General features: G+C 37.5%; 1 protein-coding gene across 1 annotated transcript; it reads left to right on the top strand.

Annotated features, from left to right (window-relative positions):
* On the top strand, positions 1,696-21,635 carry LOC109225861 (uncharacterized protein At5g03900, chloroplastic). The gene is made up of 13 exons (XM_019390653.1): positions 1,696-2,322; positions 3,950-4,057; positions 4,153-4,253; positions 4,385-4,465; positions 7,335-7,407; positions 7,491-7,556; positions 9,184-9,270; positions 13,224-13,289; positions 17,721-17,863; positions 17,953-18,039; positions 18,125-18,188; positions 19,387-19,530; positions 20,970-21,635. The coding sequence occupies exons 1-13, from the start codon at positions 1,945-1,947 to the stop codon at positions 21,111-21,113; spliced, it is 1,542 nt and encodes a 513-aa protein (XP_019246198.1). The 5' UTR covers positions 1,696-1,944; the 3' UTR covers positions 21,114-21,635.

Here is a 21,926-nt window from a genome sequence, read left to right as displayed (position 1 = left end):
TGGGCTTCTCCTTTGTACGTGTCTGAACCATCTGAACCTCGCTTCCCGCATTTTGTCATCAATGGGAACCACGCCCACCTTCTCCCCAATATCTTCATTCCTAATCTTATCCATCCTAGTGTGCCCGCACATCCACCTTATTATCCTCATTTATGTTACTTTCATCTTCCGGATATGTGAGTTCTTAACAGGCCAACACTCAGCCACATACATCATGGCCGGTCTAACCACCACTTTGTAAAACTTACCTTTGAGTATCGGTGGCACTCTCTTGTCACACAGGACTCCAGATGCTAACCTCCGCTTCATCCACCCCACTCCAATACGGTGTGTGACATCTTCGTCGATCTCTCCTCCCCGAATAACCGACCCAAGGTACTTGAAATTGCCACTACTTGGGATGACCTGTGATTCAAGCCTCACTTCCACGCCAACTTCACTCGGCTCAGCGCTGAACTTATACTCCAGGTATTCCGTCTTCGTCCTGCTCAACCTGAAACCTTTAGACTCAAGAGCCTGTCTTCAGACCTCCAACCTCTCGTTAACACTGGTTCGTGACTCATCTATCAGAACTATGCCATTGACGAATAATATACCATGGCACCTCCCCTTGGATATGATGTGTTAACGAGTCCATCACCAGGGCAAATAAGAACGGGCCGAGCGCAGAACTTTGGTGTAACCCCATAACTAGGGGTGTCAATGGTTTGGTTCTACTGGTTATTTTATAAAATTTGTACCATACCAATTTTTCGGTTATTCTATTATGCATAACCAAAATTAGATTTTTCGAAACCGTCCCAATCATGTCGGTTTCACTTCGGTATCGGTACAGCTTGGTAATTTTTTTGTATATTTTTGTAAATGTCATGTAAAGTTCACCAATTGAAGTAGAATGCAATATCATACGTTCTTTTATAGGACTTAGCAAAACTTTCTAGATATTTTTACTGTTTAAAGGGTAATGAACTAAAAAAAATAAAAGATGGCTAGAATATAGATCCATAAGCTATTCGACAGCAACGTAAAAGAAACCAAGTAAAAGAAAAGAAAATATAATCACATAAGTGGAAGGATATTAACCAAACTGAGACTCAAGAATAAAGTCTATATTAAATATTCAAAAAGATAAATCTAAATTATATGAAAGAAAACATATTCAATATATTGTAATTTGCTACTCATAATAGCTAGAATACTTTGTGTCTTGCTAATAAAGATACTAGAAATAATTTAGTTTAAGTATATAGCATAATAGGTTTTAGGAATTAATATTTTGAGTCTAATTACTTGTTAACTTGTAACAGTTTTCATAATTCCAAGGTCCAATGAAAATTTAATGTTTTATTAGTTTTAAACTTATTATATAAATATTCCACCGGTAAAATTTATTCGGAACGGTTCGGTATTTTTTCGGTTCATTTTTATAAAATAAAAGACCTACCCTAATTATCGGTACGGTTATAGATTTATATAAAAACGTACAGTTTCTTTAAAAAAAATCTAAGAATCGGTTCGATGCGGTACGGTTCGATCGGTTTAGTCGGTTTACAAATAACCATTGACACCCCTACCCATAACAACCGACATACACATAACTAAATTTAAGATAAATATAATCTCATATTCTATTTCGGGATTAGTATCCTTACCCTGGTAACCAAAGGTAATTATATTAATGAAATACTCGCATTTTATCTCTTGCAACCAAACTACTCCTTAACCAAACAAGTTACGCAAGTTTCCTCTCCTTTCCTTCCCTCACAAACCAAACGACACCAATCCAACCAATTCATCCTCCCGCTTTCCTGAGCAGTGGCTTCTTCTTCACCAAGCAAATTCCAAATTTAACACCAAGCAAATTCCAAAAGAAAAATCCCCCCTTTTCCCCCGCTTCCCATGGGAACATCTTGATTAGGAAGATAAAAGAAGAATTGATAGTCAATGGCAGCCATTTCCACATGCTTCTTCACAGTGAGACCCACCAAGACTCAATCCATTGCATTCCCTAGAAAACCCTCTTGCTTTATCCTAAAACCTGCAAGAATACACTCTGGGTCTTTCAGCAAAAACCTGATTTTAAGGCATAATAGGAGGAGGAGTTCATCAGTTCATTGTAGTATTGATGTTGAGGTTAAGGCTGGAGGGATTGTGGAGAGCGATAAGCTGCCGCCAGAAGTACGGAAAAGGGCAATGGACGCAGTGGATGCATTGGGAAAGAGGGTTACAGTTGGGGATGTTGCTAGTAAAGCTGGCCTACAGTTGTCTCAAGCTCAGAAAGCTCTCCAAGCTCTCGCTACTGATACTAATGGCTTCTTGGAGGTGATATTTTCCATCTGTTTTTTGCCCGACTCCTACTTCTCGCTGTGTTGTGTTGTGTTCGACTAGTGAATAGTATTTATTTTAAATTTGTAAAATAAATTGCTTAGTTTGTGAAAATTATTGGGGGGTTTCGTCAATTGATTGTTCGTGTTATTGTATTGTGTTTATTTGAAGTGACTGCAACTTCAATTGCTTTCTGTTCCACTTTCAGAAACTTGACTTTTAACTACGCAATTTCCTTTTGTCAAATCTCAACCTCCACGCTATTCTGTTGAAAATAACTCAACCTCTCCAGAACGAGACCGGATTTCTTACTACTCAGTGGAGGTATCATACATGTGTTAATGTAAGTGGTTACTGGACAGTATGGACTATGGAAAATTCAAGAGATGGTAAAACTGAAAGAATACTACTAAAGTTGCCAAATTTGGATATATTATAAACTTAAATAGCATAAAAGCTCCGCCAAGTATTTTGAGTGCCATGTTATCCCTTTACCATGAGTTTCCTATACCCTCCAAATTCAACCTGTTGGGCACCGGTAGTCCTTATATTTATTTACTATGGATGATTCAAATAAATGATAGACCTGAAAGAGCATTACCCTCTATAACAGCCGCATTTGTTTCAATATTTTTTAGATGCTATAGTGAAGTGATGTTATAAAGGACATATGTTATAACATAACATAAAAGTTTGGTTCCGAGAAAACTTGACTTTTATAGTGAATGATATAGAGAGGTTTGACTGTAGTTGTATTATAAATTTAACAAATGGCATTGAAGGTTCTTTAACTATTTTAGTATGTGCATCATAAAAACAGTGAGTTCCACCTCTCAGGTCCTTCAAGCTCTACTTGTTTAGTGCCTGTGGTCATCACATTGAATATCAGCCAAAAGAACCTCTAAAAGTAAAATCTCTAGCTCAAGTGGCTTAGTTAATTTCTTTCGATTAGATATTATTTTTGATAAGGATAGGGAACAGTGATAAGAGAAATAAATGCAACACTTATTTTCCCCTACATTTTCTTTCTTTTAATTTGTGAAGATTTTGATTGATCTTCAGCTAAAATATCATAATTTCCATTGTGTGAGCCAGATATTTGACTTTCCGAAGGTTGATTCAACCAGAAATTTATATTAGGATATTAATGCCAAGCAATTAGATTTGGAGGATGTAATGGTCAGATATAATTTTTTAAGGGTGTCACTGCATTTTTATGAATAGTGAAGGACCTTTGTTGCCTTTAGCACATTTTACCTTTGAAGCTTAAATTGGAAACAAGGTGAAGTTTTTGTTACTTTGATTAAATCAACCTTTTAGAGAAAATAGAAAAGGTTAACACGAAGGATATTAACGATATGCTTAAGAGTGATGGACATTGGTAACTGTAAAGTTCACAACATCCAACGCAAGGTTAATATATACTGTGTCTGTTGACAATTTTGTTCAAGACTCTATTAGATTTTTATGGGTGAGTCATCTAAATTTTTGTAGAATATAATTTTCAAAGTGAAATTTTTACTTCTTTCTTTTGGAAGTTAATCTCCCTTTAACGATGACTTGAAGAGCAATGCATCTATTCCACATCTTGATTGTTTATTGAAGGCTAATATGTTTTTGGCAGGTGTCAGATGAAGGTGATGTCCTTTATGTATTTCCTAAGGATTATCGTTCAAATCTCACCACTAAATCATTTAGGATGAAGGTTGAGCCTTTCCTGGAGAAAGCAAAGGTATTAATCCCTTTCTATTGTTGATTTCGGTGCGTGTTATTTGAATAGGTTTACCCATAATAGTTCTCTTCTGAGTGAGTCTCGATACTTTGCAGCTTGCAGGTGAATACTTAGTGAGGGTTTCCTTTGGTACAGCATTAATTGCTTCAATTGTCATTGTCTATACAACCATAATTGCTATCCTCTCTAGTAGAAGGTACACGGAGACATACCAAACGTCTTGAAATCATTTTCTGCCTACTTTTGCTTGAAATACTAATTTTTCTTAAATCATCGTTTTTTCCTTTCTAATGGGCCATTTGTTTCTGACATTTGTTTTCTTTACAGTGAAGAAGACAACCGGGGAAGACGAGGCAGATCTTATGACAGTGGTTTCACATTTTACTTAAGTCCAACTGATTTATTCTGGTAATTATAATTTGAGCATTATTTTGGAAGAAGCAAGGTGGCTCGGTGCAGTTTTTTTTAGATTTGTTTTGCTTTTTGAAGTTTATAAAGGGCCTCACTTATGGGCTCCTCTGAACATTAGCTTTTTTATTTTCCTGATAACCAATCAATCCCTGAAGAGCAGTGGAGCACGGTGTGGATGATGGGCCCACCCCTCTACCCTTCTCTTTTTAAATACCGGACTTTTGTCTGCAACAAGGTTTGAATCCGTGACATGTGCCTAACCCACACATCATGCTCTTACGACTAGACCATGGGGGCTGGCCTCCTTTGAGCATTCATGCCCTTGTACTTTCAACTGATTCCAAGGTTTTTTTGTTATGTTTATAAGTTGTAACAGAATGAGATCACCTATTTAGGGAAAATTTAGTGTTTTCTTTTCCTTTATTCAGTATTAACTTATTACCCCACCTGAGTCAACCTTATTTGTAGGATTTATTTTCTTTATTGTTGGTGTTGTCCAGCTTGGTTTATACTACTTAGTTTTTACAACAGATCCGTCCAGAAAATGAGAAAACAAATGGCCCTATCGTTGACTCCTTTACTAGTAGCTATGAGCCACCACCTCTGCTGCTTGAGATCTACTAGTTTCATCACTGGCTTTTGTTTCTTCCCATAAGCTTGCTTTGATAGATTGAATCCCTCTATTGCTCTCTTTCATGTACTGTTTCAGACCCCCGGTCTGCTTTCATTCTCAAGACAATGAGGTGTTTGAGTTCTTTACTGTCAGCTAGGATATATTATGGACAGACAGCTAGGAGGGGGTGGGGGGAAGCAATTTTTTGGTGGCAGCAGCATTGGTCATGGTCCGGCTAAGAGCTGGCACCATTGTTTGAAGGCTAGGGGGTTTTATGAGGGATGATAAAAAGTAGGTAGGCCCAGATGCTGCTTAGTGGTTTGTCCTAGTGGTACAACAGAATCTATTTTACTTTGTCTTGATGATTTTTAGCAGGGTGTTGGTGGCCTATACGGTCACAAAAATAACAAGATATAGTTTTTTTTTCTTCCAACAAATGGATGTAAAACACGCACTCAAAAAAGATACAGGTCAACTGCAATTTTTTCATACAGAACCATCTCAAATAACATGTTCTAGTTTAGTTCCTTGTTATTTTATCAGTTTTCTAGCTGTGAAGATCAAGTGACTATTGATCTTCAAAAGCATGTTATATGTTGTGAATGCCCTGAGTCCAGTCCCTGCTCCTTGTCCTTCTCAAGGCAAGCAAAGGGAAGAACTAGGGCCAACTGGGTGTCAATGGTTGTGTGGAACACGTTGTGCCATTTCTCTCTTGGCTTCTTAGTATCTGCTTGAGTGGCGTTTCACCTCCCCGTATTCGTTTTAGTCTCAAACCTAAGCAATTAAACTACAAATTACAATCCTGCATTGAGGGAGGCAAGCTTACAATAAACCAACCTTGAGTTGCACCCAAAGGTGTGGCCTAGTGGTCAGTAAAGTTGATTGAGAACCATGAGGTCTTAGGTTCAAATCCGTTGCATGGAAACAAAAGGACTAGATGATTTCTTCCAATTTGCTCAAGCTTTGGCGGACAGAGTTACCCGTTACCTGTGCTGGTTGGAGGTAGCAGGTACTTCGTAGTACTAGTCGGGTGCATGCAAGTTGACCCGGACACCACAGTTATTTAAAAAAAATAATAAACCAACCTTGAGTTCAAGTACTTCAGATTAAGTGTTCCTTCGAGTTGGGCAAGACCCCATGCTGATGGTTGAGGCAGAAACATAAGTAAGACGAGTAGAATATATATATATATATATATATTTTGAGAATGGTAATATTTTATTAAAGAACAGCACAAAGATTGTGCAGTTAGAAGTGACAAATATACATAGTCCAAGAAAAAACAAAAAAAGATAAGAACCCCCCTACAACAAAAAATTTACAGGAAGTCTATGATGTCAAGTATTGATTCACATATCATACACAGGGCATTCTTCACAGCAAAAAAGAAAAAGTTGTAAACAGTTCATTTTTATTATCTGAATGGAGTTCCTTTCTCCTCAAAACATCTGGGGTTCCTTCTATTCCAGACTATCCACCAAATACAGCCTGGGATCATCTGCCACCATTTCTTCTGCCTAACACCACCAATCACACCACCCCAACATCTCAAGAGGTCAATTGTATCATTTGGCATGATCTAATTCATTCTGACTATACTCAGAAACAAGTTCCACAATGGAGTTAATCTAAATAAAAGGAGCTTTATTCATTTGAAAAAGTAACAGTTGTAGCACTAAGACAGTTTTATTTTTTCCTTTTTTCTTGATTGATTGGTAACCATGACAGCGAGCCCAGAGGCGAATCTAGGATTTTCGGAGGATGGGTTCACCATTACTTTAAAAAAAAAAAATTAAACAAAGAAGTTGGTAGGCTATTGGAACTAAGAGACCAAAACCAGTGCATCTCTTCATCTCTTTTGATCATGGGTTCCATCAAATATCTATATCTATTTATACCAAATTATGTACATCATATCTATACTTTAACCCGAGGACCACGGGTTCACGTGAACAATTTTTTAGACTGTAGATCCGCCCCTGAGCGAGCCTAATGTCCTAAAAGTACGATCTTTCGCTCTAAGGTATTGCATGCAAGAACTTTTAGTCTTAACTGTTTAGAAAAAATATAGTTATTTCTCACATTTTAATGTTCTAACCTAGCAACTGTGATACATGTTCAATGGAATAACTTGATAGTGACCCATATATGAGTGAGCATATGATGCTTTTTCCATTTTGAAATATTATGTAGCATGGTTAGAAGCTTCATTATAGAACTGGGCACCTTTCTAATCTACTAAGTTTCTTTTAGGTATTGGGATCCATACTATTATAGGAGACGACGAGTTCGCAAAGAAAGTGGTGGGATGAACTTCATTGAATCTGTATGTGTTAAAGGCATTGGAGCAGATGCTTTTATATTTGCATCTGATTCTGACATGACTAACAGTTGTTGCTCAATTTGTAGGTTTTCTCCTTTGTATTTGGTGATGGTGATCCAAATCAAGAGATTGAAGAGGAGAGGTGGAAGTTGGTAATAATTGAGCACTGAATTTAGCGGTCCGTTGCTTTTTTTTTTCCTTTTCTTATTTCTGCGGTGGGGGTGGCTTAGGCATGTGAATAATGGGAGAGGAACTGGAACAAGATGGCCTTTGGTGGAATTAGAATCTTACACATATTGGATAGAGTTACAACCACTAAGCTACAACTCCAAGCCCAGTAGTCTATTATTTTCAATATTTCATTGCTGACATTGTGATCTTGTCTGCTTTTATGTTTTCCTCTTATCTTCTTCCTGCTTCTGGTAACTCCTTGCCTGCTTTTTTTAATCTCTACCCTCTTAAAATGACATGAGATATTAAGATGTTCTAGTTTAATTGTTTTGCATAACAACGGTTTTTTTCCACAATCGGTTGTTTTATTTTAGTTGTTTCTGTACAGCATCATCTTTTTGCACTTATGAATTTTTTGCCTATCTAGCTACCTTATCAAAAAAAAAAAAAAACTTGTTGACACCCAGGACATTATTGTGGTAAACTTGTTTAGATTAGGGGGTAGGTATCCTGGATGAAGTGATCGTTGCTTCAATCTTTTTAATGTCTATCATACAGACAACTAAGAAGGTGACTTGTAGTCATACCTTTGTATCCGAGTTTGGTGGGAAATACTCTGAAGGGAGGGATGTGCAGTTCTTTTTTTTTTGTTGGGAGAGAAGAAAATGCCAATGCTCCTCTCATTGTCTCATGATGCTACTTGGGTAATTGAGTGATGAATAGAAAGAGTGAGGAAGTACATTTTTGCATGGTGGCCATTTAGGGTAACTTTTTCTTTCTTTGGGCTGGGAATAAATTAAAATTGGGTTGACTATTGGATCATGGGTGTATAGTTTCCCATAATGAATAATTGGCTGAAAATTGGCTTCTTATTATCAATCATTGGGTCTTGGATGCAATAAGTTAGTGGCTTATTGCCCTTTGCTGGGCTACTTCAAAAGGAATTATAAAGTTTTATTTAGTCTATTGGGTGGCTTTATGGTTACGTTGATCTTCATTTCTGATACTAAACTAAAAGGACACTCAAGGAAGTGTGAAGTCAAAGAAAGGGATCCGCAACTGTTGGGGCAGAAAATGGAGAAGAATAATGAGAAAAATACCTGCAATGTGTTTTATTATTGCAAGCTATTTACAACACAATAAACAATTGGAAAACATAACACAATCTTGGAGTAATAATAATTTGGCATCTAATCATGTTGTTTTGCTAGTTTTAGTAGTGCCAATATCTGCTGATTTTCGTATCGTAGTTTAATAAAATAGAAACAGCTTGGGTTGAATTAGGTAACTTCTCATAGCCCCGTGTTTAATATCCGGTGGAACTTCTTGCCTAAGATGATACTGATGAACCACGCTAATGGCTTGGAAGTGTCTATTCTGATAACCAAATAAGAACTTTCTTAACTCACCAAGTGATTTCACTTGGGACAATCAGTGTAAGGCATTACTTTGTCATTGAAATGGTATGTTTGCACAATGTTTGAGCTATTTACTTTCTGATTTTAATAGTTTAATATATCTACTGTTGCTAACTTTTACATTCTTATGTTAAGATCAGATATTTCTTGTAATATGTAGTAGTTACCATTGTCTAAAAACTTCTTGCAGGTAGGGCAATATATATCATCAAATGGTGGCGTTGTTGCTGCTGAAGAACTTGCTCCCTTTCTTGATGTGGAGACTCCTAACAAAACGGTACTTGATGGGCTTTACATGATCTGAATGTTGGATTTCTTTTTCATTATTGCTTGCTTTTTCTTTCCGCTAACACTGCAGAAGTTTGTGCCGTAATTTTTGTTTATACGGCTTTTTCAGGAAAACTATTTTCAAACCCATTGAACATTTGATAATCCAAGGGTTCATGTTTTCATGATCCAGTACCTAATGTCTTGTTAATTGTCTTTCTTGCTTTATTTTTGTGTGAGGGGAATTAATGGCAAAGAGAAAAGGAGACTGGTGAATCTTCTATGTTTGACAGAAACAAAATTGCATCAAATGGATCAATCACGTATTAGGCAGATAGAGGGGTCGAGATGGACTGAATGGGCTGAACTGGAAGCACAAGGCAGTAGGGCAGGAATCCTAGTTTATTGGGATAAGAGAAGATGGAGCTGCTTAGATAAATATATAGGGCAACATTCAATTACTGTGTTTCTAGCTGAGGAGAATACTGGTTTTCAATTTGCATTCACAGGGGTTTATGGACCTTGTAATCGAAAAGCAAGGAGGACTGTTTGGAAAGAGATGGGAGCAGTTTGTGGGGTAATCTCTCAACCATGGGTAATTGGAGGTGACTTTATTGTTGTCAGATTTGAAGAGGAAAGATTAAGCAAAGCCAGAAATACAAGAGCTATGAGAGAGTTTAATAGAACAATTCAAAATTTGGATTTGCGGGATTTACCACTTCATGGAGGAGAATTTACATGGTTCAGGGGTGATGACAATTGATGTGCGTCAAGGCTAGATAGGTCTCTAATTTCAGAAAACTGGGATGAGCAATTCAAGTTCGTTAAGCAGAGTACTGCCCAGGGTGACATCTGATCATTGTCCCATCATTTTGGAGTGTGGTAACTGGAATAAGGGGAAGGGATATTTCAAATTTGAAAATTTGTGATGTGAGCACAAGTATTTTAATGAATTGGTTAATAGTTGGTGGAACTCATATTGCATTCAGGGAAGCCTAGATGAGATTTTAGCGAAAACGTTGAAAACATTAAAGATTGATTTAAAAAAGTGGAACAAGGAAGTATTTGGGAGCTTGGAGCCTTGGAGCCTTGGAGGAGAGTAAGACAGGGCTATGTCCAAGTTGGAGAGAAGGGAACAATATCAGAACGATGAGCACAATGAAGCTGACAGAGTTTCTGTTTTAAAAGAATTAGAGGAGATTGCTATTGCGGAGGAGATTAGTCGGAGACACAAATCTAGGTGTTTATGGGTTGAACAACGTGACAGGAATACAAAGTTTTTTCACAAACAGGCATATGCACACAAGAGGTTTAATTGTATTGATAATAAAATGCGCATAGATGGAGAATTGGTGGATGATGAGAAGCTTATCAAAGATCACATATTAAAATTCTATGGCAAATTGTTTCCAGAATCTGAGCAATGGATACCATTGTGGGAGGATGAGTGTATTGAAAAAATAACAGATGAGGATAAGGAGTGGTTGCAAAGACCTTTTTCCGAGGAGGAGGTGGATAAAGTTGTTAAGTTATTCGGGGGAGATAAGGTACCTGGTCCTGATGGTTTTAACATGTTCTTTTTCCAAAAGTGTTGGAACATTATTGGGAAGGATGTTTTGAGAGCTGTGGATTGTGTCCATCAGGAAAGTATTTTCACCAAGAATATTAATTCTGCTTCTATTGCTCTCATTCCTAAGAAGAAGGGGGCAGTGGAAGTAAAAGATTTCATACCAATCAGTTTACTAGGAAGTGTCTACAAAATAATTGCAAAATTGTTGTCTGAAAGACTTAAGGGGGTGATTGGGAAATTAATTTCAGATAAGCAAAATGCCTTTGTAAAAGGGAAGCAAATTGTTGATGCTGCCATGATAGCAAATGAATGCTTGGAATATCGTTTCAAGAGGAAGATGAAAGGTGTGGCTTTTAAGTTAGATTTGGAAAAGGCCTATGACCATGTTAACTGTTCGTGCATATTAAGCAGTATGAAACAAATGAATTTTGGAGATAGATGGATTGGATGGATAAATTATTGCATATCCGCAATTAGTTTCTCAGTTCTGATTAATGGAAGCCTACAGGGATACAATAAATCATACCCCGGGGACTTAGACAGGGAGATCCATTGTCTCCCTACCAATTTTTGTTGATGATGGAAGTTTTGAGTAGAATGCTTAAAATAGCAGAAAATCATATGGGGAGGCACAGATAAATGTGTCACATGTTCTCTATGCTAATGATACTTTAATTTTGTGTGAAGCTATAAAAGATCAGTTGCTATATCTCAGAGGAATCTTACTAGCTTTTGAAGCAGTATCTGGTTTGAAAGTTAATCTGGCAAAGGGTAGTGTGTTTAGCATCTATGCTGAAGATGACATAGATGATTTGGCTAGAGTTATGGGATGTAAGGTGGAGCAGCTACCAACTACCTATTTAGGACTTCCATTAGGTGCTAAAAAGAATTATCAAAAGATGTGGCAAGGAGTCTTGGATAGGTGTAGCAGTAAATTGGTCCCTTGGAAAAAACAATACCTATCATTTGGGGGTAGACTAACACTGGTTAATATCGTCTTGGATGGTATCCCAACTTATTTGATGTCTTTATTTAGAATGCCAGCATCTGTAGAAAAAAAAAAATTAAATACTATAAGAAATAAGTTTTTATGGGAAGGCATTGCTGATAGCAGAAAGTTTCATTTGATCAGATGGCAAGAGGTGATGAGAGAAAAGAAAGAAGAAGAGGGGGGGGGGGGGGGAGTGAGGAACTTGAGAATGCATAATAAAAGCTTATTGTTCAAATGGCTTTGGAGGTAGAGTGATGGCAGTGCTAGGTTATGGAAGCAGCTTATAGATGCAAAATATGGAAAAAGAGACAGCTGTGCTCCTTGTTTAGTCCAATCCTCTTCTAGAGGTGGAGTTTGGAGTACCATTAGTAGTCTGTGGGATGAATATACATAATTTGTAAAGCTGAAACTGGGGGATGGTAAAAATTTCATTTTTGGTCTGATGTATGGCTAGGGTTAATGATTGTCTAAGACAAAAGTTTCCAGTTCTATATAGCTGTTCAACAAATAGAAAGGGGAAGGTAGCAGACTTTTATTCAAGTAATGGTTGGCAGTTGATTTTCAGAAGGGGTCTCAATGATAGGCAGATAGAGGAGTTTGCTCAGTTGATGCAACTCCTTAGTACTGTCAGACTGGAAGAAAATAGGAGAGATTCACTGATTTGGGCAGCATATAAAGATGGAAAGTTCACAGTCAGAGGATGCTACAGTTAATTACTGAAACAACAAGGATTATATGAAATAGAGTGGCCATGGAAAGCTATATGGAGGACAAAGGAACCTGTTAAAGTTGCTTGTTTTGGATGGATTGCAGCTAAGGGAGCATGTTTTACTCGGGAGAATCTGCAAAAAAGAGGTTTTTCTTTAAGCAACAGATGTTATATGTGTGAAGAAGAAATAGACAGTCAGTCATCTCTTTATTCATTGCAGGGCGACAAAACAGTGTTGGGAGCTCTTTTTAAAGATGTACGGCATTAAGTGGGTAATGCCTAACAGTATTAAGAGCTTGTTGGAACAATGGCATCATCAGAAAATGGCAAAAAGGAAACGAACAGTATGCAGGACAATTCCTTTGTGTGTTTTATGGACAATATGGCTGGAAAGAAATAGTATTTGTTTTGAAGGTAGAAGACAGCATGTTTTCAGAATTATAAATAACTGTCTTTTGCACTTGTATTTTTGGTGTGATAGAAGTACTATTGAAACCATGGAACAATACTTGGACTTTTTAGAAGAGAGAGGAGATCTGTAGTTGCCATGTTAGTGGCAGATCTTGGACTGATGTAACTTTTACCATCTTGGTGCCTTTTTAATAAAATCTTACCTTTTAAAAATAAAAAATTGGCTTGAAAAATGATCTGAATTGACCTTTGAATTACCTCTCTGTGGTTTTTTCTTGACAGGATGATGAGTCCTACATCCTTCCAGTGCTTTTGCGGTTTGATGGTCAGCCAGAAGTAGATGAGGAGGTAGGGAAAAGCTTTATTTGTAATATATCTGTTTGAATTTTTCACTTCAGATTATTGTGGATGAAGGCTTTTTCTGTGCACATGGCTTTATAAAAGGATTAGGTGTGCTCTGCCATAGTGCAACCTTGGCTTCAAGATATCTCGAGGATCATTTTTAGCTTCTGAATTTTCTTGTGTGAAGTCTCCACTCTCATTATCTGAAACCTAGCGGGGCGATAGACATCGGAAGTTATTAAACTTCGGTGAATTTGTCAGTTTACCCACTAAACTTTTATCTCCTCACTTCAATTAAAACCTTAATAACACTCTTGCCTCTGCCAGCCATTTCACTTAGACTCTTTGCTCTGTTGCATGGAATCTCCAATTTGTAAGGTACTTGTGTTGATTGGTTATGACATGGATATGGTACCTTCAACATTTTAAAGAATCTGCCAAAAACTTAACATGCTCGTCTCAGATTCAGACCTGAACTTTAGCCGACTCATAATTTCGAGCTGTTTGAAAGAGCATTGAGTATCATAAGTTGATCCTGAAGGGATATTTGAAAAGGTTATATATATCCTCCGAATTTCGAACCGAGTCAAATCTTATTCCTAATCTACAGATTTGGATAATAAAGCTCAAGATATGGTATAAAGAAGTCTTTTCTCTTTTTTTTAATTCCAGATTTAGACATCAACAATTTAAATGAAAATAGAAATGTTGAACTAAAAGAAACAACAACGGGGACTATGAAAGAGAGTCAGTGTTACAATATGCAAGGTGATGTAATCATTTATTTCATTTTAACTCTTCTTTTTTCTTTCTCGACATTTATTAAAGCGTTTTTCTGCATTCGAGTACAAAGAGCACCTCTTTATTCCAATGATCAAATTAAAAGTAGTGGTTGATTTTGCCCTATTGTGTATATTGCAAGGTGTCTGGCATTTGCATAGAAGTTTGGGACCTAATGTAAACGTTCTTATAGTTTCTTGTGCGAGCAACCAACATAGGGTGCTGTAACGAAAAGTGATATGAACTATTAAGGGCTACTGAGGCAAGTAGGTTTAGGGGCTATATGCATAAGTCCATGGTTGTTGAGGAGCTTTTGATGTCTGTTTCTGTCACGACCCAAAATCCACTAGTCGTGATGGCACCTAACCCAACCCGCTAGGTAAGCCAACTAATAACTATCCAATTTCAATAATATCAATAAGACAATTAAACAAAAAAGAATTATCTGAATCTTATACATTTCCCGAGGACTGGTAGTACAAATCATGAGCTTCTAAGAACAGAATTTACAAGCTGATATGAAGTAAATACATCTTCTATTTGAAAAGTACATAAACAGAGTTTTATAATTTAAGGCTACCATGAACAAAAGGTAGCTACAATTGGGACGCAGGTACATCTTCAAATCCAGCTCCCCTCGAACACAGCAACAACAACAGCCAACATCTGCACCCAAGGTGCAGAAGTGTAGTATGAGTACAACCGACCCCATGTGCTCAATAAGTAACAAACCTAACCTTAGGTTGAAAGTAGTGACGAGCTGGAACATGGTCGGGTCTAACACCAGTAGCCAACAACAATTCTCAACAACGTAGAGCATATAAATAAAGAAGTAACTCAAAGATAAAATGCTCAGCTTTTTCATAGTTTTCCGAAAATAGTTCCGCTTTTCAAGAATATCAGTGAAAACCCAAATCCTTTACCGAAATCGTCGAAAAAGATGAGATAGTTTGAAAACTGTAATTTGTCCAAAAATCATTTTCACAATAAATAAGATGTTTCATTTTCATTTCAGATAGCAAGCGTGAAATACCTCTCTATGCCCACATATCAATGTGTGTAAAAAGTCATGAATGACGTGATACCGTACAACATGAGGAAAAATGCATCTCTATGCCTGTATGTCATGTGTGCATGCCTATGCCATGTATCTCAGAGATGAATCATGTACTCACACTCTCAGAGTACTCAATCTCACTGTCTCACACTTTTCACTCATTATGCTCAACCACTCAGTACTGTATATGACCAATCCGGCCCAGGGAAGATCCATCCCGGAATATATACATCAACTGACCATCAGTCACTCAGTATCGAGGAAGGCCAATCCGGCCCGTGGAGAAGATCCATCTTCAAGTATATAAATGCTTTGGACAATATCCATGTCCAGGGAAGATCCATCCCTCAATATAATCAACTGCGCTCACTGGGGTATGTACAGACTCCGGAGGGGCTCCTACAACCCAAGCGCTATCATAAGCCAGATCCAGGCATAAATCAATATAACATGCTGCGGCGTGCAGCCCGATCCCATAACTGTCACTCATAATCAGGCTCTCAACCTCACTCAGTCATCAATCTCTCCAGTCTCACTCACGGGCTCACAATGTCATGAAACTAGCCCGACAACAATGATATGATGTATCAATAAACAACAACTGAGACTGAGATATGATATGAATGCATGAATATGACTGAGTACAAAATATCAATGAAATCAGTGAGATGACAGCAAGAAACGACCACTATGGGTCCTAACAATATCAGCATAAAGCCTAAACATGATATCTAGCATGATTGACAGCTCAGTTACTTTATCACATGGTGAAAACACAGATATCAACAAAATAGGGCCATTATACAGTGCCATGGAAACAACGGAGTCACAATTCACAGGGTGTACGCCCACATGCCCGTCACCTAGCATGTGCGTCACCTCATCATCTATCACATAGCACGTAATTCGGGGTTTCATACCCTCAGCACTAAGTTTAGAAGAGTTACTTACCTCCAACAAGCCAATTCCAATATCGAGCAAGCCAAGCGATGCTCCAAAAATGTCATCATGCGCGTAGCGACCTCCGTACGGCTCAAAACTAGCCAAAAGCAACTCAAACACATCAAATAAAGTCCAAGGAAACAATTCCAAATGATAAATATCAAATCCTTAATCAAAACCCAAAACTGGCCAAAAATTGCACCCGGGCCCGCGCCTCGGAACCCGACTAAACTCGTAAAATCCGACAACCCATTCAATTACGAGTCCAACCATACTAGTTTCACTCAATTCCGACTCCAAATCGATATTCAAAACTCAAAAATTCATATTATGGAACTTTAGGCCAAAACCCCCAATTTCCTCTTTAAAATTCATCAACCAAAAGCTAAAATCGAAGATAGATTCATGGAATGTAACCAAAACCAAGTAGAGAACACTTACCCCAATTCATATGGTGAAAATTGCTTCAAGAATCGCCTCAATCCGAGCTCCCTAGCTCCAAAAATGTAGAAATGGCCGAAACCTCGAAATAAAGTACTTTATAATCTGCCCAGGCCTCCTCTTTCGCGAACGCGGGAAGTCCATCGCGTTGGTGATGAATAAAACTTACACTGCCACAAAAGACTCTACGCGTTCGCGATACACCCCACGCGAACGCGATGACCATTGCTGCCAAAGCTTCGCGAATGCGTCTCACCTTCCGGGATCGCATAGAAGAATGCTCCAATTCCCAGCTGCCAACCTCAACGCTTCGCGAGCGCGATCCTCCATACGCGAACGCGAAGAAGACTTGCCCCAATTCTACGCGAACGCGGGACATACTTCGCGATCGCGAAGAACAATTGCTGCTGCCATCAAACTACATTACGCGTTCGCGACACTTGCCACGCGAACGCGACACTAGAAATCAGCAGAACACAACAGTGAAAAATGAAGGAAAAATAGCCCGAAATCAAATTCGAAACACGCCCGAGCCCCTCGGGACCACGTCCAAACATACCATCAAGTCTCATAACATAACACGGACCTACTCAAGGCCTCAAAACACACATAACAACATCGAAACGACGAATCACACCTCAATTTCGAAATCAATGAACTTTGCAACTTCAAACTTCCACAACCGATGCCAAAACCTATCAAATCACGTCCGATTGACCTCAAATTTTTCACACAAGTCACATTTGACATTACGGACCTGCTCCAACTTCCGGAATCGGAATCCGACCCTAATATCAAAAAGTCCACTCCCGTTCAAACTTTTCAAAATTCCAACTTTCGCCATTTCAAGCCTAATTCTACTACGGACCTCCAAATCACAATCCGAACGCGCTCCTAAGTCCAAAATCATCCAACGGAGCTAACGGAACCATCACAAATCCAATCCGAGGTCAAACTTGGTCAACTCTTTCAAATTTAAAGCTTCTAGCTGAGAATCATTCTTCCAAATCAAATTCCGAATAACTTGAAACCAAAACCGACGATTCACATAAGTCATAATACATCATACGGAGCTACTCATATCCTCAAAGGACCGAGCGGAGTGTAAATGCTCAAAACGACCGGTCGGGTCGTTATACTTTCCCTATGTTGCGGGCCCAATAATCTTTTTACACTCCTATATTCTCTCATGTCTTGTCCTCTAATTTTTTTTTCAGGGAAATATCCTGTACCGATTTCCATCACTTCAGCGTACGGCTGCTCCACAAAGGAGTGGAAGGAAGGAGTACGTAGGAAAAAGATGGACTGACTGGGTTGGACAGGTGGAAAGATTTCTGCAAGAAAAGAAGTGGCAATTTAGGTATCATTTTTGTCTTGGTTGTTGGTGATTTGAATTCGTCACCTATGGATTTAACTTTAATTTCGCTAACATGGGTGTTTACATTTCAGTAAAACAAGCTCATCGGAAAAGGCATTGGTCATTGGATTGGGTGGGCTCAATCTGTTTGGAGTGATTATTCTTGGTACCATGTTGAAGTATGGGTCTCCATGTGGTCTTTAGACTTTTTAAGTTTTGCTTCTGTATTTTTCTTACATCTACTGCTTAAACTGTATTTTGAAGGAACATGACAGTCAGTCCAAGTAGCTTCATCTCATTTGTGTCAGAGATATTTCCATTACTTCAGGTATCATCTGTTGTATCATTCCTGAGCAAAAGTTGTTTTAGTGTATTATATCATCCAAGTATCGAGATCATTCACGTCTGCAACTGTTTAGGTCTCACTTGAGAACATTCATGTTGTATGCAATCACAGCATATAAAAGACTTCTTGACATCTTTTTGGGTGATAAAAAACATGGAGCTGATTACTTCATTTGGTTATTTTGCTCTTTTTCTTTCAATGTCATTTAGTGCATCAGGAATTTAATACTCTTTTGAACTGGATGATGTGCTTGATTAGTTGTAAAGTGACTCGGTAACTGCGAAAACATTATCTTGAAATATTGCTTGCAGTTTGTTAAAGGCTTATTTGAGGCGCACTTAAACGTTGAAGCTCTGTTAAAGCTAGATTATGAGCTTCCCCTTGCTTACGTGGCGCTGTAGTGTTTGTGCTAAGGTGCTAAGGTGTGCGGTTCATCACCCATGGGTTGTGTTTTTAAGCGGTGGTGCTAGACAATAAATATAGCTGGCAAATAATACATTAACCAAAACAAAATATTTTTAAAAAAAAGCTATTAATGAGTTTTTAATTATTAGGAATAAGAAATTAAACGCTGATAAAAGGAAAGGAATAAGAAATTAATTCTTGTAGTATAAGAAAACTAGTTTTGAAAACATAAAATTACACTTCTCATACAAATAAAAAACTAAAGATGGTTTTAAGCTTGGTTGACTTTCTTTTTACTTCGAATATTTTATGTAATTATAGTTATTTCAATTCTTTTTTCCTAAATAGTTATCTTTTAAGTTTGTAATAATTTTTCGTTGCAATACATATATATTTTCCATTTTTTCTTTTTTAAGCGCCTTTCTTCGTTAAATCTCATGCTTTAATTCTGCTGGGGCCTCTGCCCCAGCAGACTTTTGCACTTTTCACATTTCACTACTATGGTTGCGTGATTGTTAAGTATTACTTAAGCTTTACCATGGTCGAGCCTGAATTTATCATCTGCTATTTGTGAATTTTGGCCTCAGTTAAAGTAGATTAATTATTGTAAACTCCAACGATAGTTGATTATCAATCAATAATTGCAAACAAAATGTCTTGATTGATTCTTATATCGTGCAGTTTTTAATGTGACTCGGATGTATTCATTTGTTTTTTGGAAGTAAATAAGCATTTCAAAGTACTCATTTTTTAACTGTATGCCATTACTTGGCAGATTTATGCTGGCTCATTTTTCACCATTCCCCTGATCCGATGGTTTCTTGTTCGAAAGAGAAATGCTGATATTGAAAGAAGAAATCAAGCAAGGGAACAATATGCCCGAGCACTTGAACGGCCTGATCTGTCACTGCGGCGAAAGGTATGAATAGTTTTCTGCTTAGTTTGCTAATGTTTTCCCCATTTCAGAACTTTAGTTTCCGTGCTTCAAATTCCACATTTTACAATAATAACATCTATATATAAAAAGCTAGCTATCCATAATTAATTGAGAAATAGGAAAGATAAAAATCTCATACATGATACACCTACTTCATATTCAATTTGTTGAAGAATTGACGGTGAAGTCCAATAAGCAAGGTAGTTAAAAAGTTGAATCCTTTTTAGTTCAAATAGTATGTCTCTTCCGTATTTACTATGTTAGTTTGGCATGAAACAACATTTTATCAGATTTTATTTTTACCTTAGAATTATTATTTTCTGTGGCTTCAGGAAAGTTTAACAACATTGTAACTGTATATTTCGGTTACTGAACTTGTCTTTACTTATGCCAGCAGAGTTAAACTTGTAGTAGGATGTAAAATGCTTTTTTATGTAATTATTCTTTTTTTTTTTTTGGGGGGGGGGGGTGGGGGGGTTGGATTGCATGATTATGTTTTTCGGTCCTATCATCCTACCTTAAGTTCATGGAAGCATCTGCCATGCATCTTTACTTGAAACTTCTATTGGGTTATGAGTTCGTAAAATCAACTCCCAAATGAGAAAGCTTCTTGGAAGGAATGGCATGCACAATCTGTAGTAAATATTACATGTTTCTCAAGAAAACATAAGAAAATGATGGTAAAGCAATATGTGGTTGGCGAAGTTGTTTATACTTGGTTATTACAGTCTGAAGTATTATTTGGATTTTTAACATGCAACTCTGCAAGTGCACATACAACAACAACGAACCCAGTATATTTCCATAAATGTAGTCTGGAGAGGGTAGTGTATACGCAGACCTTACCCCTACCTTATAAAGATAGGGAGGCTGTTTCCGATAGACCCTCGGCTCAAAGACAGGCATATCCATTGTATACTTATTAATTGTCTTCTGCTCTCAGGAAAATCAAGTTCATGCAACAAATCTATACCGCCTGAAATTCTTTCCCCATTATGACCAAAACTGTTCAAATGTAGCTAATGAATTTCAGAGAGAAGTTACGTCTCTTTTCAAATTCCATCAGGAACAATAACAATGCTGTGCAGCTTACTTTCAGTTACCATTAATCTCAAATCAAAGAGCACAACGAGATAACTAAGAAGTCAAGATACACTCTTCTCCGAGGATAGAAAAACTCACAGATCATATACACTGAGAATCTCTATAGAAGAAAGTGAAACATTATACCAGCACCTGAAGTTCAGCAAATGAAAAAGAAAAAAAGTAGAAGGGACCTGGTATTTTAGGATTTTGTCAGGCCTTACTTGACAAGGCAATACTCCTGATGCATGATTATGTTCACAACATTTGCTACTTACATCTAGTCATGCCTATTTTCAATAGTTACCAACTCTCTTAACTATTTCCATAATTTTCAGCTTCTGAGTGCCCGGGATATGGCACAGAGGACTTTTATTGGCCAAGATCGAATTATTTACAGTACAGACAAGGACTTATACGAGCAAGATTATGATGCACAAGAATGGGAGCAGAGATTCCGAGAAATTGAGAAGTCCGAATAGATGTTGTTACTTAAAGATTCTTTTGTCCTGTAAATTCTCGAGTTCCATACACAAAAAGACACGGATAAATTATGCCTTTGATCGACTCCAGCAGCAACATGCTGCAAATCCGCAAACTGTTGGCCATTGTGTATACTCAATTTGCTGAGGAGAATTGGAGCATTCCAAACATTAGATTTTGATGCAATCAGCAACATAAATCCAGATCTGAGAACCACAAGATTCAACAGAGTAGTTTATTAAGAATGTACAAGTTGTGTACTCAGTGTAACATATTATCTGCTACAAAGGGGTGGTTTTCACGATAAAATTGGCCTCGGTATGACATTTGTTCATTAAGATGTTAGCTGTGGTTATTCTGTAAGTTGAATTTGAAAACATTGTTCTAGACACAAATAATTGAATATTTTCTGAAAGCGCTGAACACCGTTCAAACTATTCCATGCAAAACCACGATATAGGGGCTAGTGTAATTAACTATGAACAATTGCGAAATATGAGAATTTGTTAGTATTACACACACTATCATTTTGTAAATTGATATGATGGCTTTAAGCAGTGCACAGGATCAGTATGCACGTGATTGTATATGTATATTTATACAAGAAGCCCTACTCAACTTTCATTTTGTTGGTGGGACTTCTATTACCTACCTTATACGCCCTTCCCTAATGTATGTGTAATAAAATAAGAACAAGTACTTATCCTTTTTCCTCAAAATACTTCGCACATTGTAGATTGAATGATAAATAAAGTGGAGCTTCTTATCGACAATTGTTACATTAGGTAACACTATTAAATATTACAATCTGT

The sequence above is a fragment of the Nicotiana attenuata genome, chromosome 5 (assembly GCF_001879085.1).
Source record: "Nicotiana attenuata strain UT chromosome 5, NIATTr2, whole genome shotgun sequence".
In the NCBI taxonomy this organism is placed as follows: Eukaryota; Viridiplantae; Streptophyta; class Magnoliopsida; order Solanales; family Solanaceae; genus Nicotiana; species Nicotiana attenuata.
Note: the sequence above shows the minus strand (reverse complement) of the source record. Positions and strands in the feature narration are given on the sequence as shown.